The 15,243-nt window shown below is 41.0% G+C and overlaps 1 protein-coding gene across 16 annotated transcripts in view; it reads left to right on the forward strand.

Moving 5' to 3' along the window:
• SNCAIP (synuclein alpha interacting protein) overlaps positions 1 to 15,243 on the forward strand; it is a 154,950-nt gene that overhangs the window by 90,520 nt on the left and 49,187 nt on the right. For 8 of the 16 annotated variants that reach the window (XM_054684545.2, XM_054684542.2, XM_054684543.2 and 5 more), the window contains 2 exons: positions 439 to 580; positions 3,250 to 3,322. In XM_054684545.2, the coding sequence (XP_054540520.2) occupies positions 439 to 580; positions 3,250 to 3,322 (215 nt within the window). The remainder of the gene's footprint in view (positions 1 to 438; positions 581 to 3,249; positions 3,323 to 15,243) is intronic. The other 8 variants (XM_024356709.3, XM_016953681.4, XM_024356708.3 and 5 more) reach the window with 1 other exon arrangement.

A 15,243-nucleotide genomic window follows, 5' to 3' on the forward strand; every position in this document is an offset into this window, starting at 1 on the left:
ACACCACAGCACATGACAATGCAGAAACTTACCAAGGGGAGAAAAGAGAAAAGTCAGTAAGGGCTAAAGCAATCAGCCAGGGCTTCATGGAGAAGCAGAACACAGCTGGCCTTGCCTTGTGAAATGGTGGCATTTGCCTGGCTAGAGGAGAGCATTGCATGAATGGGGGACCCCTGAGTAAAGGAACAGAAAGCAAACAAAATTTTGGAAGCACAGGGACAGTGAAGAAGCTGAGGCAGCTGGTCAACCTTTGGCAGAGCTCTTCTTCAGACATGGTAGAGAAGTGGAAAAGAAGTCTGGAAAACAAATTTAGATCAAAAGTCTATGTTCATTGGGAATAACCTCTGGAAGACTTCTAGAAAAAGAATAAATTATAGAGATAGAAAATGTAATGCTTCTTCATTAACTGCAAGCCCCCTCTTCACTCTTCTCACCCAGGGACAATAGGAGTCAAGGGAACAGGCTACAAAAGCTTGGATTGGAGGACACAGACAGGGAAGATGCAATGGGCTTTAGTTCCCATAGGGCCAAACTGACAGTAGTTGCTGCCCTGGGAGCTTGCCATTGTCCTGAGAATGAGGTATGTTGGCGAACTGACAGTTACTTATAAAAGGCCATCTGTCCTGTGAACTGGGATGAAGGCCTGGGAAGCCTTCCATTTCAGCGCCCAGATGGTAGCACAATGCATACTTGCAAGGGAGACTTCTTGGATCATTTGCTCATTCCCAAGTTTGCAAATATGAAAACATTTTTAGACGTTGGTTTTGTGAGTTATGTGTTTCCTGTGCATTTCTTCACATCACAGCTTAACAATCTTCACAGCACTCCCTTAAGCCTTTTCTTCCATCCAAGGAGCAATGTTTATACTTACTGAAACAGATCCACAAATTGATTTTGTCTTGTGTCTTTATAAAAAATGATGGACTTGTTCACAATGTAGATTAGAGTCATTGCTGAATTTGATGTTCATATACCCTTAAAATTTTCCAAAACTTTAATTTTTCTGGATAAACTGTCATCTTTTTTAGATTGCTATACTTTTTATTTCTATTCCCAGGAGTAGCAAATGATATTTTCTTCACAGTTATTGTTACCAGAGAATGAAAATATATGCCTTCACCAAAGTGACTTCCTATGTGACTCTTGGTAGAGAGGCAAAGTGCCACAAGTGATTTAGGTTGAGGCAGTGGCAGTGACTCACCTAGGCTAGTGTCCGCCTGTAACTCAGTTCCCACACCAGCCAGGTACTGCTCAAATGTAAACCTCATCAAATTAAAACTTACTGTACACTATGGGCCTTTGAGGCCAAATAGGAAAAGTTGAAGGTACAGCGAATACATCAGAGATTCTGATATGTCTGACTTTGGGGTGGGAGATGGCAGTTAGGAAGCATGTGCCTCGAAATACAGATAGCAGCTCACCCATTTTAATCAGATATATATCATTAAGCCCAGTGAACAAACCTTAGTGAATTTTTCATTAACTGTATTTAAACACAATTCATCTTAAATTTCCTCTTTCTAAACTCTTGCCTTGGATGAAAAGAAAAAAAAAAAGAGTGAGACTTTGCCAAAGGGTGTTTCATGGGACACATGGCAACCAAAACAAAAGGCCCAATTTTAATTGAATTATAGACTGTGTAATTATCTAACCTGTACCAGCTGGTCTCAAGAAGCTACCAGAGTCCTTAGAGAGCTTGTACTTGGCCAGAAACATAAGGTACCTTATTAGTACCAAGAAAAATGCCTTGTGTACCTGTGCTACCCCAGACCCCCAAAGAACATAATGCGAAAGGAAAAAAATACTTACAGGTTAATTTTGGGTTTAAGAGGTAGTCATCCCTCCCTCTGAGCATGTGGGTGGGTTTGCTAAAGCACCTGTAGTCTCAGAGGCATGGCCAATATAAACAGGATGTTATTGCATCAGACAGGTAAGGGTAATTTCCCTAATTAGTCATTTGAGATTTCACTTTTCACTTGGAAATACTGGAAATTTAATTTGTTTGTGACATGCGGTTGGCAAACTGACAATATCTACAACGTTCCCACCCTATGTCTTGCTGTCCTGGTATCCTGGGGAAAGCACAAGGAAGTCTCAATGCAGACGCTTTGCTTCATCTATTGACATCAAGCTAACTAAAGTACCTTCTTACTGATAAATGTGTCCTAATTACACATTCCTCACTTGTAATGCTAGAGTAATCCTAATGAGTTTCCTGTGATCATTTTTCTTTTAGATTAAATGCTTTTTCTCAATCCCCCCAAATTTTGCAATGGTGAAGTAATTTATGATACAAGCTCATTTACTTTAAGAACATTGTCCTTAGAGGTAAAAAGCAAAATAGTTTCAGGGAGCTGCATTTTATGAATTAAGGTATGAATGTGATTGAAGATAGTCCCTGACTTGGCCTTTGATTAAAGAACAACTTCATTTTATTTATTTTATTTTAAAACACCCTCCTCTAAAGAAAGACTGATTGGCATCACATGTTGTCCTCATAAATCATAGCTATTGATTTTACATTTGTTTTAGCTCTTCCAATTGTATGCCCCCTTGTGTCATAATTTATCCTGAAAGCCAGCCTCTGAGTCGGTGCTGAAACTGAGCCTGGAGGGTGGTTTCTTTCCACTCAAACTAATCTATATGTGAAAGAGATGAGCTTTCAAACACAGAACCACACCCCTCTTGCTTTTTATGACATTACCCTGGTATTTCCCATGGAGATAATGGATGCTACACAGTAAAATCTGTGGCAAGTGGCAACATTAGGAACTTTTGCATAGTCCAGTCAGCATCGGCACAGACATGTCTCCTGACTGCCCCGGATGCTGCAGGAAGCCAGGTGCTCCCATACTTGGCTTTTCATACACAAGCTCACCCTTAGGATTCAGAATGCAATTATTAAGGCCATCTTCTTGAAACTCTCAGGGTCAGACAGTTCTTCCATCTTCCACAAGTAGCAGAAGTGATAAGAGGGAGAGAGTGTCTGCTGGCTACACCCCACCTTTTTTTGTTAAAGAAGGGGTGCCCAGCCCTCTTTTTAAACTGCATGTGGTTAGATGCTGCAGGTAGATCTTAGGATGCTGCCAGGTCACCACGCAGCCCATTTAGGGTAAAATGAGATAAATTTTCTGAATATACATATTGTGCCCAAGTATCACTTATTGAGTTTTGTTTTTCTGGCCAATCTGAGTGAATGCTCGCATTTTAAATTATTTTATGCCCTCTCTTCTCTGGCTTCCCATTCAGTATTCAGTCACATCACTCAAGACGATCCCAGAACTGTGCCGAAGATGTGATACGCAAAACGAAGACAGATCAGGTAGGTTTTGCTCCTCCCCTCTTCTCCTTATCCTGGCTCAGTGTTAATGGCTCCTGGAAAGCTGTTTTTCCTCACACTGGTCCCCCCTGCTTTCAGTTTTCTTTTCTCTTTACGGCTTCTCCACTCACACCACCCCCCACCTCATGCCCTGCCTTCAACAAACAGATGTTAGGTCATCTGAAAGAGGATAGCAGGACAGGGAGGCCCTAATGAGGACTCAGCTGTATGCAGATAAATAAATATGGGAGATCATCTCGGCATCTCCAAACCACAATATATGCAGCAATTTACTGAAAACCTGAGAAACCATTGGTGACAAAACATAATGATGCAGGCGCCAATGAAAAAATGTTGGATGCATTTACTACCCATATGGCAAGGACCAGCTTGGGGAATGGTGCTTTGCCAAAGTCAGAAACCCTATCAGAGATGCGACATGATAGAATCTGCAATAAGGCATACTGTAACAGTTAAGATTAAAGCAAAGGCTTTGGAGTTTAATAGTGTAAACTAAACAGAGAATTATGGCATATAGATGAAAACCAGCTGGTCGACCTTTTCTCTTTACACCCCCAACCCCCAAGAATAAAAAAGTACATTCTGAGTTGTTTTCCCTCTGTAAATCAAATTAAGCTTTTCTTCTTTTCCTTCTATGATGGGCAAAAATGAAAATAAAAAAGGATATTGATGGGAGTGATACCATGGTATTAAACTATGAAATGATGTTTATTATTTTTCCAAGTAATTACTCTATGGCATCACCATTAACCTTCCCAAAGCTGGACCTACTCTGATAGTCACTAGAATCCTGAGAACCAGATAATCCTCAAATTATGTGTATTGTGTTTAAAAATAAATAGATGTGCCTTACCTATACAGCTACTAGAATTCTAGGCCTTTCTAATGGAAAGGATTTTTTACAAAGCTAATTTACTTTTCCGCTGGACTGTTTGTTTTCCTTTGACATTTTTCTTAGGAGAGACAGGAAAAATAATTAGTCTTTCTAGGTTTGTTTATCTTGGTGTTTTTTTGTGTGTGTGAGTGAAAGTAATGCTTCAATGTTTGGGTCAGAAACATCACAGAAGATAGTTTTCAGTTCAAATAAAAGCTTTTACTTACCTTCACTTATTTTTTATTTCAAAAACATTCAAGTTCATATAGGATTTAATAGAGGCTCTTGGCTATAAGTCTTATAAGGATGTGTCTTCTTAAAAGGCAGTGCCCATTTCAAACTTGAACCAATGACTGTGATCAATGACACAGGTAGCTGACTGCAGTGGAGAGGCTGCCAAGGTCATAGTCACCAGGCCTAGGTTTGAGTTAGAGTTCAGGCACTTATCAGCTAAATGACCTTGAATCTGTGACTAGTTATCTACAAAATAGAGAAGATACGTGTACTAATGTTGCCCGGCTGTCCTTAGGATCAAAATTAGGTGATGTATCAAAAGGTTACTTTGCAGACACAAGATTTTCTTTTTTCTTTAATTGGATGTAGGGAATAAGAGAGAAGAAAAAATAGCAAATACTTTATCAGGGCTTAATGTGCTGGGTACTGTTGTAAGCACTTTACTTACATCAATCCCATTAATCCTAAAATACTTGTGAGCTAAGTACTATTAGGATATTTATATTATAGATGGGGAAACTGAGGAACAGAGATGAGAAGTTAAATATCTTACCCAGAGTCACACAGCAATTAAGTTACAGAGCTGGGATTCAAACCCCAGGAAGTCTACTTCCAGATTCTGTTATATTATCCCTTACATATACTACCCTTCCAGATAGTTTGACTTAGTGGTAATAATTTACTTTTAAGACATTATCCTTTTAAATCTTTACAAGTCAGCATTTTCCCTGATTAAGTTTAAATTATTTTTTCCATTAAATGGTGACTCTTACCAAGTTAAGTGAATAAACAGAAACTTTTAGTTTTTCCCAGGGCTGGTACATTCCATTCTCTCCAGGTCTTACAATTTCTAGTCATCTCCACAATAAATGATGGTAGACTTTTCTTCCGTGGTTGAGGAGGAGGCCAGTTTCAAACTTAGAAGCTTTTGAACTTTACTCACAGCAAAGGCACAGTGCTCAAGGTAATCAGTAATCAGACCTGACAGGAAATGGATTATGAGGGAAAGACTCAGGACTCTTAATGGAATTGCATGTACATTTCCAATTTGATGGACCATTTGGAGGCTGGGAAACTGCATTCTGATAGATCGAGAGTGATCCTAGAAAAAGGAACCCACGGAAAAATGTGTCTGCCCACAGCATCACTGTAGAATTATCCATGGGCCCCTCTGAAAGAAATCTCAACGTGATGAAGTTTTCGGAGCTGGTTTCCTAAAGAATTGAGGCATTCTCAATCAGTTCCATAGGCATCCAGATGTAGAAATAACCCTCCTCCCCCTGTCTTTCTTGTAAATCAGCCACATAGAAGGAGTTTGCTCCAGGAAAGCTAGCAGATTTCTATCTTTTCAAACAGACGCAGCAGAATGCACTTTGGCTTCTGAGAAAAGTCCACATCTTCTTTGGGATGGGGCACTCTCAGGGGAAACTTCCTCAACCGTCTGTCACTTACAGTATACCTGATATCGTTTGGATCTCTGTTCCCCCCCAAACCTCATGTTGAATGGTAAACCCTAATGTTGGAGGCGGTGCCTGGTGGGAGGTGACTGGATCATGAGGGTGGATTTCTCATGAATGGTTTAGCGCCATCTCCTTGGTACCATCCTTGTGATGGTGAGTGAGTTCTCATGAGATCTGGTTTAAAAGTTTGTAATACCTCTCCTACTCTGTCTCCTGCTTCTGCACCCACCACGTGATATGCCTCATTCCCCCTTTGCCGTCTGCCATAATTGGAAGCTTCCTGAGGCTGTCGCAGAAGCAGAAGCCGCTATGCTTCCTGTACAGCCTGCAGAATCATGAGCCAATTAAACCTCCTTTCTTTATAAATTACCCAATCTCGGGTATTTCTTTATAGCAGTGCAGGAATAGACTAATATGATACCCCACGAGACAAAGACATTTCTCTTTACCTTTCTAGAATAGTTACACACTTGCTATTTTGTATAGGTTGTCAAATGTTAACATCTATCCTTGTACATATTATGTCTTTGACCAGATGTTCTCATTTACTCTCTTATTTATTTATTCAACAAATATGTGTTGAGTGTCCTCTGGCCCAGGTACTGAGGACATGGTAAAGAACAAGACAGACAAGGCCTCTGTGCTCATGAAGCTTACATTCTACTGGCAGTGACAGCCAAAAGGCAAGCAAACAGATAAACAAGGTCACCACAGATAGAGAGAAGAGGCAACATGAGAGACTGTGGTAATTTTTAGGAGCTGGGGAGGGAGGGAGGTCTTAGGGCATCAGGGAATATTAGAAGGCCCCAGCCATGAGAAAACCAGCAAAGAGTGTTGAAGGCAGAGGAACTAGTAATTGCAAAGTGCCTAAGCCAGGAATGAGCTTAGCAAGTATGAGGAAGAAAAAACCAGTGTAGCTGCAGCATGGTGATCAGAATGAGGAGCAGTAGGAGATGAAGGCAGAGAGATGATCAGGGTCAGACTCCTTGGGGAGTTCAGATTTTATGCTTAGTGCAGTGAAGAGCAATGCCAGCAGGATTCCAATTTTTCTAAAATCTTATGACCTGGAAAGAAGCCTCAGCATGTAGAATCATAACTCTCACTAAGAGAAAGGACTTTCAAAATCATCTAGTCTGCAAGAAAGAGCAAGTGAGAAAGTACAAATAATAAAGCAAATGGGTAAAATGCTGACAACTGATGAATGTGGATAAAAGGTCTACAGCTATTTTTTGTACTGTTTTCATTTTTGCAACTATTGTATACATTTATTTAAAAGTGAAAAATATAAGAGTTACACACAAATAAAAAGTTTTCTAAAAGGCAAAAAAGAAAAAAAATAGGTAGTCCAAAGCCAATCAGATCTTTGAAGGTAATCCTCCTTATCCCAACCACAGGGTCATGTAGCCTGTACTTCATCAATTTAGCAACAGGGAGAGCACAATCTCACAAGGCAGCACATCCATAAAGGTTAATGCTTTACCTGCCCAAAGTCAGTGTTCGTTGAATTTCCACTCATTGATCCTGGTTCTTCCTTTGGAACCACAGAAAAGGACAGTCCCTCCTGGCCAAGAGTGCCACTAGGTGTGTGGAGACAGCAGTCACTCTTGGGCCTGTCTTCTCCAGAAGAACATTTCCTTCCTCAGTGCTGAGTGTGTGCTGCTCATTCTTTTCACTCTCCTGTGGATACAGTACAGTTACCAGCATCCCTCTTAAAGTGGAGTGCCCAGAACCAAACCAAAGGTTCCTCCACATGTGGTCTGCTCGGAAACCTGTCAGCCCCACAGAACAGTCCCCTGGGTTTCCCACATATCTTTTCTGCTTTCCCAAGTAGGGCCGTCCATTCTGCCTGCTTCCTGAGTGTCCTCAGAGGAGCTGGAGTGTAAAACGAGCCGTGTTTGTGGCCCTTGGAAGCCCCTCTGTGAGACACGCAGCCTAGGGCTCACCTCACTTCATCCCTGCGGCTTTAGTGGTGGGCTCCAAGAATGGAAAATGGCAATGTTGTCAGAGGCCTGGAAGTCATCTCCTTGCACCTTCCACTGGCTCACCAATGCCCACAAATCCTCCTTAGGAGTGCCCTTTCTTTAGCTAGAAGCTTTGATTCCTATTGAAGTCTATGTTTTCCCCTAACAGGAATAATATTTTAAACTATTCTCCATCAATTACACTGCGGTAGGACTGTTTCAAATTTTTGTGAGAAAAGTGGTTTAGAAAGAAAGGAAGTGCAAGGGAATTGGAGATGCCACAAGGTAGGAAGGAAGCAAAAAACTAGGAGTGGGAAGCCTGAGAATGAACTGCCTGTGCATGGAGATGCACAGGTGCTATTGAGGTTTCTGAGTTGTTTCATAAGCCAGCAGTGTACCAGGCATTGTGCCAGGCCTCTGTAAGCAGCATATTTATCCTCAAAATAATTATCAGAGGGAGAAGCATTACTGTGCCTATTTTATTGATGAGGAAACTGAGGCTCACAGAGGGTAAATAATGTGCACAAAGTTCTAGAGCTAACAAGTGGATGTGAAACTTGCTCTACAGTCTCCAGACCCCCTGTGGGTAAGCTGACTCAATTGAGGGGTAATTTATTCCAGAGAACCATGTGTAGCAACTAGTTTGGGGCAAGGATTAGCAGAAACGAAGTTATGTGTAAAAAAAAAAAAATGCACCTAAAAAAGGAAGTTATCTGTGGAACTTTTGCACGCATTCTCTGCTTAATATCTACTACTCATGTGGGAAAAGAGGACAGCACAAGGCAGTGAATGTTAATTCTTCTCTATGGTTTTCTCCAAATGAGGACAAAAAATACATTATGGTGACATATGGTGTTCAAATCAAAACATATTCAGTTTCATTGATTTAGAGTTTTTAAAAATTAATTGGGCATTCAAATACACATTTGTCTCAATTCATGCTGCTTTAAATGTGATTCTTTCAAAATCTGTATCTGCTAAACTCATTGTATAATTTTCTTATGAAAGAAGGCAGATAAATATTAATACTGCTTCACATCTGAAAATTTAGATGTGCTGGATTTAGAAAGTTCAGTTGTGTAAAAGTAATAAATGACCCTGTAATGTGTCCGAGAATGGATTCTGAAAAAAATTTTATACCTAAATAATATAAAGTGTTACTTGTATGACAATGAGTAAAGGAAACAGTACTTTTTAAACTTGGTGTCTGGCATTAAAGTCATGTAGGTTGTACATTTTAAAAGCATTGCAAATTCGCTATATTTTTGAACCCGGTGCATGCAAATTTTGTGACAAACCCTAAACCTACAAAGATAAAATATGTGATGTTCTAAGATTAAAGGGATTTAAGCCAGCACCTAAAATAATAAGTTGACATGAAATTTGTCCTGTAGATGCTGTTATGACATAGTTGGTGATGCTAAATATATAAACCTCCTGTTTTCAATATTTGTTAAGGTTTAATGCTAAAAGCTTGAAAGTGAAGGTTGGTATGGCAGTTTGAATTGAAAAGCTTGCTGATTAATCCATTTCACAGGATGTAATGTAAACTGGACTCTAAAGAGCAGGGAAACACATTTTCTAAGATCTCAATCAAGAAAATGAACACTTCAACCTGATGCAGCAAGAAACCTAGCATTTATGACAAAGAAATGTTTCTTTAACTAGAGTAAAAATTTACAGATAAGACATCTAGAAGAGATTGTTTATCAAATAAAACAATTATTTTTATTGTTTAACAAAATATAAAGGTGATATGATCCATTATTTTTAAAGAACTTAACCTTGCCACCAAAACAAAATTACTGCACTTCTTTTGAGTATTTTTTCCCCTGAGGCATATTTGTACGTATGGTTGTAATCACAATATGAGGACAATTTTTGCTGCTTTTTCTGTTGCTCCAGAATGTGCATGGCTGTCATTTTGGATGGACCACAGAACTTACCCATGAAAGCCGAGCTGCCCCCTCTGTGGAAAAGGAGAGATCATCTCTACCTTTAACCCCTTTAACTTATTAACACTTCATTTATGTTTCTGAGAGGAAAGATGTAGGTCAGTGTTCATAAAGATGGGGGCAGGGGGTGAGAGAAAAGTTAAAATAAAATTCTGGTGGTATTGAAAATAATAAAAGGGGCTGGGTATGGTGGATCACACCTGTAATCCCGGCGCTTTGGGAGACCGAGGCAGGTGGATCATTTGAGGTCAGAAGTTCAAGACCAGCCTGGCCAACATGGTGAAACCCTGTCTCCACTAAAAACACAAAAATTGGCTGGTGGTAGTGGCACACCTCTGTAATCCCCGGTACTCAGGAGGCTGAGGCAGGAAAATTGCTTGAGCCTGGGAGGCGGAAGTTGCGGTAAGCCAAGATCGTGCCACTGCACTCCAGCCTGGGTGACAGCGAGATTCCGTCTCAAAAAACAAACAAACAAAAAAAGAAAATAATTAAAAGGGCTGAAGGTAGCAGAGCTTAAACACATCGCATCTTTGCCCCTTTTTCTCTTGACTGGAACATTTCTTTTCTTTGCTTAACCATAAATGTTAAGTGGCACAGCAAACTGATTTTCTACAAGGTTCACAGCAGTGGAATTAAGAAAGGAACAAGACAGTATTTGAGGGAAAGAAAACTTAGGGGTAGAAACTCACAGTCTTCTCTCCTGTGTTTTGGTTTATTTTTACTGGACTCAAAGAAACATATCTTCCACTCCCCAAACTGGTAAGTAAAGAAACCGCCTGTTGGTAGAAATGAGTTAAAGGAAATCTGCAGTAAAAAAGGATGAAAAATGTGAAGTCCCAAGAGGGACATCCTTTAGGCAGGGAGGGAAAGAACTGAAGCATAGGGACAAGGACAAATAGATACACGGCCAAGTCCCTTTGACTTTGTCTGGCTTTGCCATGACTTCCTTCACACAAGTCCCCATCCTGTCACAGGAATAGCAGTTTCCCCCATCCCATCTTCCCAAACTTTTTAAAGGCAAAAGTATGAGTGTGTGTTGAGGGACATTTCTAGTTTAGGAGCTTCTGTCATAGCATCTCTGACAGCACCCCAGTTCTTCCTGAAAGCATACCCTTTTGCTTTTGTCTCTCAATATTAAATGGGCTCTATCTTCCCATTTCAGATCACCCCTTTTTATCCACATATCTCCTTTGCTCTGACTCTTCCCTCAAAAAAAAGAAGTCATAAAGTAAACACAAGTAATAGAAACAAAATCCTAGAATCTCATAGTTGAAGGATCCTCTTGCATAAGTCCTGACCCTTCTGTGGCATTTGCTTTTCAAATGCCCTTGCATCTCACCATATGATCCAGGACTCACCCCAGCACCATAAGCATCAGCATCACCCAGGAGGTTGTGAGAAATGCAGACTCTTACAATCAAAATCTGCATTTTAACAAGCTCAATCCCCAGGGTATTCATTTATGCACATTCAAGTTTGAGAAGCACTGACCTGGGCCACCTAGATACCAGCCCATTGTTTTTAGTGAGGCACAGTGATCTTTTCAAAAATGCAAGTCTTATCATGCCACTCCCTGCTCAAAACCAGGCAATGGTTTCCCAGGATGGTTCTCAAGATATGCAGTGGGAAACTCTCTCATGTGGCCTTCAAGGCCAGAGTGATCTTCTTTTGGACCAGCAGGCTTCCTCGCACACCTCCTGCCTGCCAGTCACGTCAAGGAGCCTCCTTCAGTTCTTCAAATGTGCAGTGTTCCTTCACATGGGATATTATTCCTTTTCTCCCTCCACCTTCAAGATCACCTCCTTAGGTGAACACCTCCATCTTAAAAAACAAACCACCTCTAGAATCTCCCATCCTGTTTCTCTGCTCCTCCTTGCCAACCCTCCATTTAGAGCCAAGCTGCTTTAAAAAGTCATGGGAAACTCCCTCCCCTGTCCCCAACTTCCTATTTACCTTAAACATCCCTAGTATGATTTCCATCTCTCTAGGGAAGGTCACGGCTTCCATGCTGTCAAATGCACTGACACTTTGCTATTCTCATCTTTCTTGACCTGTCAGCATTAGTTGAGACAATAGTCCCCTCCTTTCTGGAAACGGTCACATCTCTTGGCTTTGTGAGACCACCTCTCTCCTCATTTTTCTCCTAACACTCTGACATCCTCTTAGTCTTCCTTTGCAACTCCTCCTCCTTCTCAATTTGACCTTTCAATAGTCAAATGGGACTAAATATTTAATAGGACCCTCCCTCTGCCCTCTCAGCCTCTCAGTTGGTCTCCCATACATGCTTACAGCTTCAAACACCATCTACATGCTGCTGTGAATCCCCGCCATACTCCAGCCTCCTATTTAATGGCCCACTCAATGTCTACATTAGATGTCTCATGGAATTCTAAAGAGAAATTCTTGAATTCCCCTGCCTGACGTGTTCCTCCTCAGACTCTCTCCTCAGTGAACTGCACTCTGCTGACTGAAACATCTCATCAGGCGCCGAAGCCAGATTTCTTGCTTTCCCTGATGTCCCACATCAATTCATCACCAGGTCTTGAGTCTCTGTGCTCAAAGTATTTCCCCATGCTATAAACTAAATGTTTGCGTCCCTCCAGAATTTGTGTGTTGAAACCTAACTCTCAAGATGATGGTATTTGGAGGTGGGATCTTTGGAGAAATGATTAGGTCAAGAGGATGGAGCCCTCATAAATGGAATTAGTGTCTTACCAAAGCAGCTGCTGAGAGCTCCCTCTCCCCTTCTGCCATCTGAAGACAATACTTCTCTGTAAAACCCCTCAGAAATACCCTATTTCAGTTAAAATAAAAAACAAACTCTTTGTTATGGCCAATAAAATCCCCAAATGGGTTGGTCCCTGATGACATCCCCCAGCTTCAACTTTGCTTGCTTTGACTCTGACCCACTCTGATCTAGCAATAACAGCTACAGAACCTGCCAGATTCTCTCTGCTTTAGAAACTTGCACATGTGCTTCCTTCTACCTACTCAGATCTTCATAAAATTATCTTTCCTCTTATATTATCTCCCAGTTTCTCACGTAATTGGCTTCTTCTCATCCTCCAGATCTTAGCTTAAATGTCACCTCCTTGATGAGGTTCTCATCTGTTTTCTATTCCAGTCCCCTCCTTATTTCTTCAAAGCAGTTTACATTAAGTAATTTTTTTTATTTACCTGTGTACTTGCATCATTGTCTGAGCAGGATTATGTCTATTTCATTCACTCCTGTACCCCTAGTGACATGTGCATAGAGACGTTCAATATATATTTGTTGAATGAATGAACTGTATAAGAGTACCATAGCATTCTGCCAACTACCAATTTTTTAACACTCTGACCATGCTTTGTATTCCTGCTTTTCTTGCTAAGTTAAAAAAAAGAAAAAAGAAAAAAAAAGGATCACCACCCTTAGCCAATTGAAGGAATTAGCAGCTGTAAGAACAGATTATCAGTGATAAAATGACTAAATTTAGGCTAATGCTGCTAAAAATAAAGAGGAAGAAAACCCTTCCACTCAACTGTTTTTAAGAAAGGTTGGGGGATTTTTTTGTTTGTTTTTTTATAGACAGGGTCTCACTCTTTCGCCGCAGCTGAAGTGAATTGGTACAATCATAGCTCACCACAGCCTCCAACTCCTGGACTCAAGCAGTCCTCCTGCTTCAGCTTCCCTAGTAGATGAAACTACAGGAGCAAGCCACCATGCCTGGCTAATTTTTTAATTCTTTGTAGAGATGAGGATCTCAGTGTTACTCAGGCTGGTCTCAAATTTCTGGCTTTAGGCAGTCTTCCTGCCTCAGCCCCCCAAAGCACTGAGATTACAGGTCTGAGCCAGTGCGCCCAGCCAAGAAAAGTCATTAAAAATTATTTTTCCTTTTTTTTTTTTTTTTTTTTTGAGACAGTCTTGCTCTGTTGCCCAGGCTGGAGTGCAATGGCACAATCTCAGCTCACTGCAACCTCCGTCTCCCAAGTTCAAGCGATTCTCCTGCCTCAGCCTCCTGAGTAGCTGGGATTACAAGCATGCACCATCATGCCTGGCTGATTTTTGTATGTTTAATAGAGATGGGGTTTCACCATGTTGGCCAGGCTGGTCATGAACTCCTGACCTCACGTGATCCGCCCACCTTAGCCTCCAAAGTGCTGGGATTACTAGCGTGAGCCACCTTGCCCAGCCATAAATTACTTTTCTGACTTTGCTCCCACACAGAAGGTTCCTAGTAAACGGTTACCAAAATTTAGACAGACAACACAGTGTTGGATTTAGGTTAGAGTGAATCCGAAATGAGTACGACCACTGATTTCTGGGATTCCATTGCATATAGGTGACCCAAATAGAGAAAAATGTGAATTATATCTTTAGGGAATAATTTAATTTCAATAAGGCAGTCCTCCAGTGTTGCGGGAAGAAAGTTAGAGTCAGAGAACCTTGGTCCTAGTTGAGAAGTCAGCATGCTATGTCATTTTCCACATTATACTTAAAATTCTCTGAGTTCTCATTTATTTCCAAGTAAGAATACATAAGAACTGCCTTTCCATCCTCCAGAGTTGTGGAAATCTCTAATGAAATCATACACTTGCTTTGTACTCAGAAACATAAAAAGCCTTAACACAAATGTATCGGCAATTTTAAAGTATTAAGTGGAGGACATTTTAGGAAAATTCCAAATAAGAAATATTGCTTTGTGGAATTCTTAAAATACATTTAAATCTTTCTTTCACTCTTTATAGTATACTTGTGAAGTGTATGGTGACCTGCACCTGAAGACGGAGGTGCAGCAGCTCTGCCATTCATTAATCCCAGGGCGAGCCACTTTCCGCTGTTCCTCCCACTTTGTTTGCCACTGCACCTGCCTGTTCTCTCTCCAGTCTTGTAGCTGAGAGTTCAGGCCATGGTAGGAGCCTGCATGGGCAGACCCACAGACCTGCCAAGAGCAAGAGTAGGCGGCAGGCCAGCACTGGGTCTTCCATTTCTCCTCCCCTTAAAGTGTGTCCTTCTTAAAATAAGACCAGTTTTCACAGACTCACCACTTTGTTTCTTGTGGAAAATAGAATGCATTTAAGTTTTAGCAACAATAAAACAAGAAGGGAACACTCTTATACCCTAAAGACATACCCCATTTTCTTTGTTGTCTTGGTGTCTAAAGCTGATTTTCTAATGTGGACACATAGTCCATATTTAGAAGTAAAATCAGCAGGCATTTTGGAAGTTGTCAGTTGGAAATGGAGAGAAGAGGGTAGGGATTTTTCAGTCTGTGCTGTCAGCCTCCTGTTCTCTCTTACCAAGGAGCAGTAACTCAGAGTCCTTTGTCCTTGACGGTAGATCAGCCCTGTAAAACATCGCCACCTTCAGTTAAAATGTGTGTGTGCTGCACGGCCAGAAGCCATACTGAGCCTGCTCACAGCTCTGCCGTGTTCCAGA

This window comes from Pan troglodytes, chromosome 4 (genome assembly GCF_028858775.2).
Source record: "Pan troglodytes isolate AG18354 chromosome 4, NHGRI_mPanTro3-v2.0_pri, whole genome shotgun sequence".
Classification (NCBI taxonomy): domain Eukaryota; kingdom Metazoa; phylum Chordata; class Mammalia; order Primates; family Hominidae; genus Pan; species Pan troglodytes.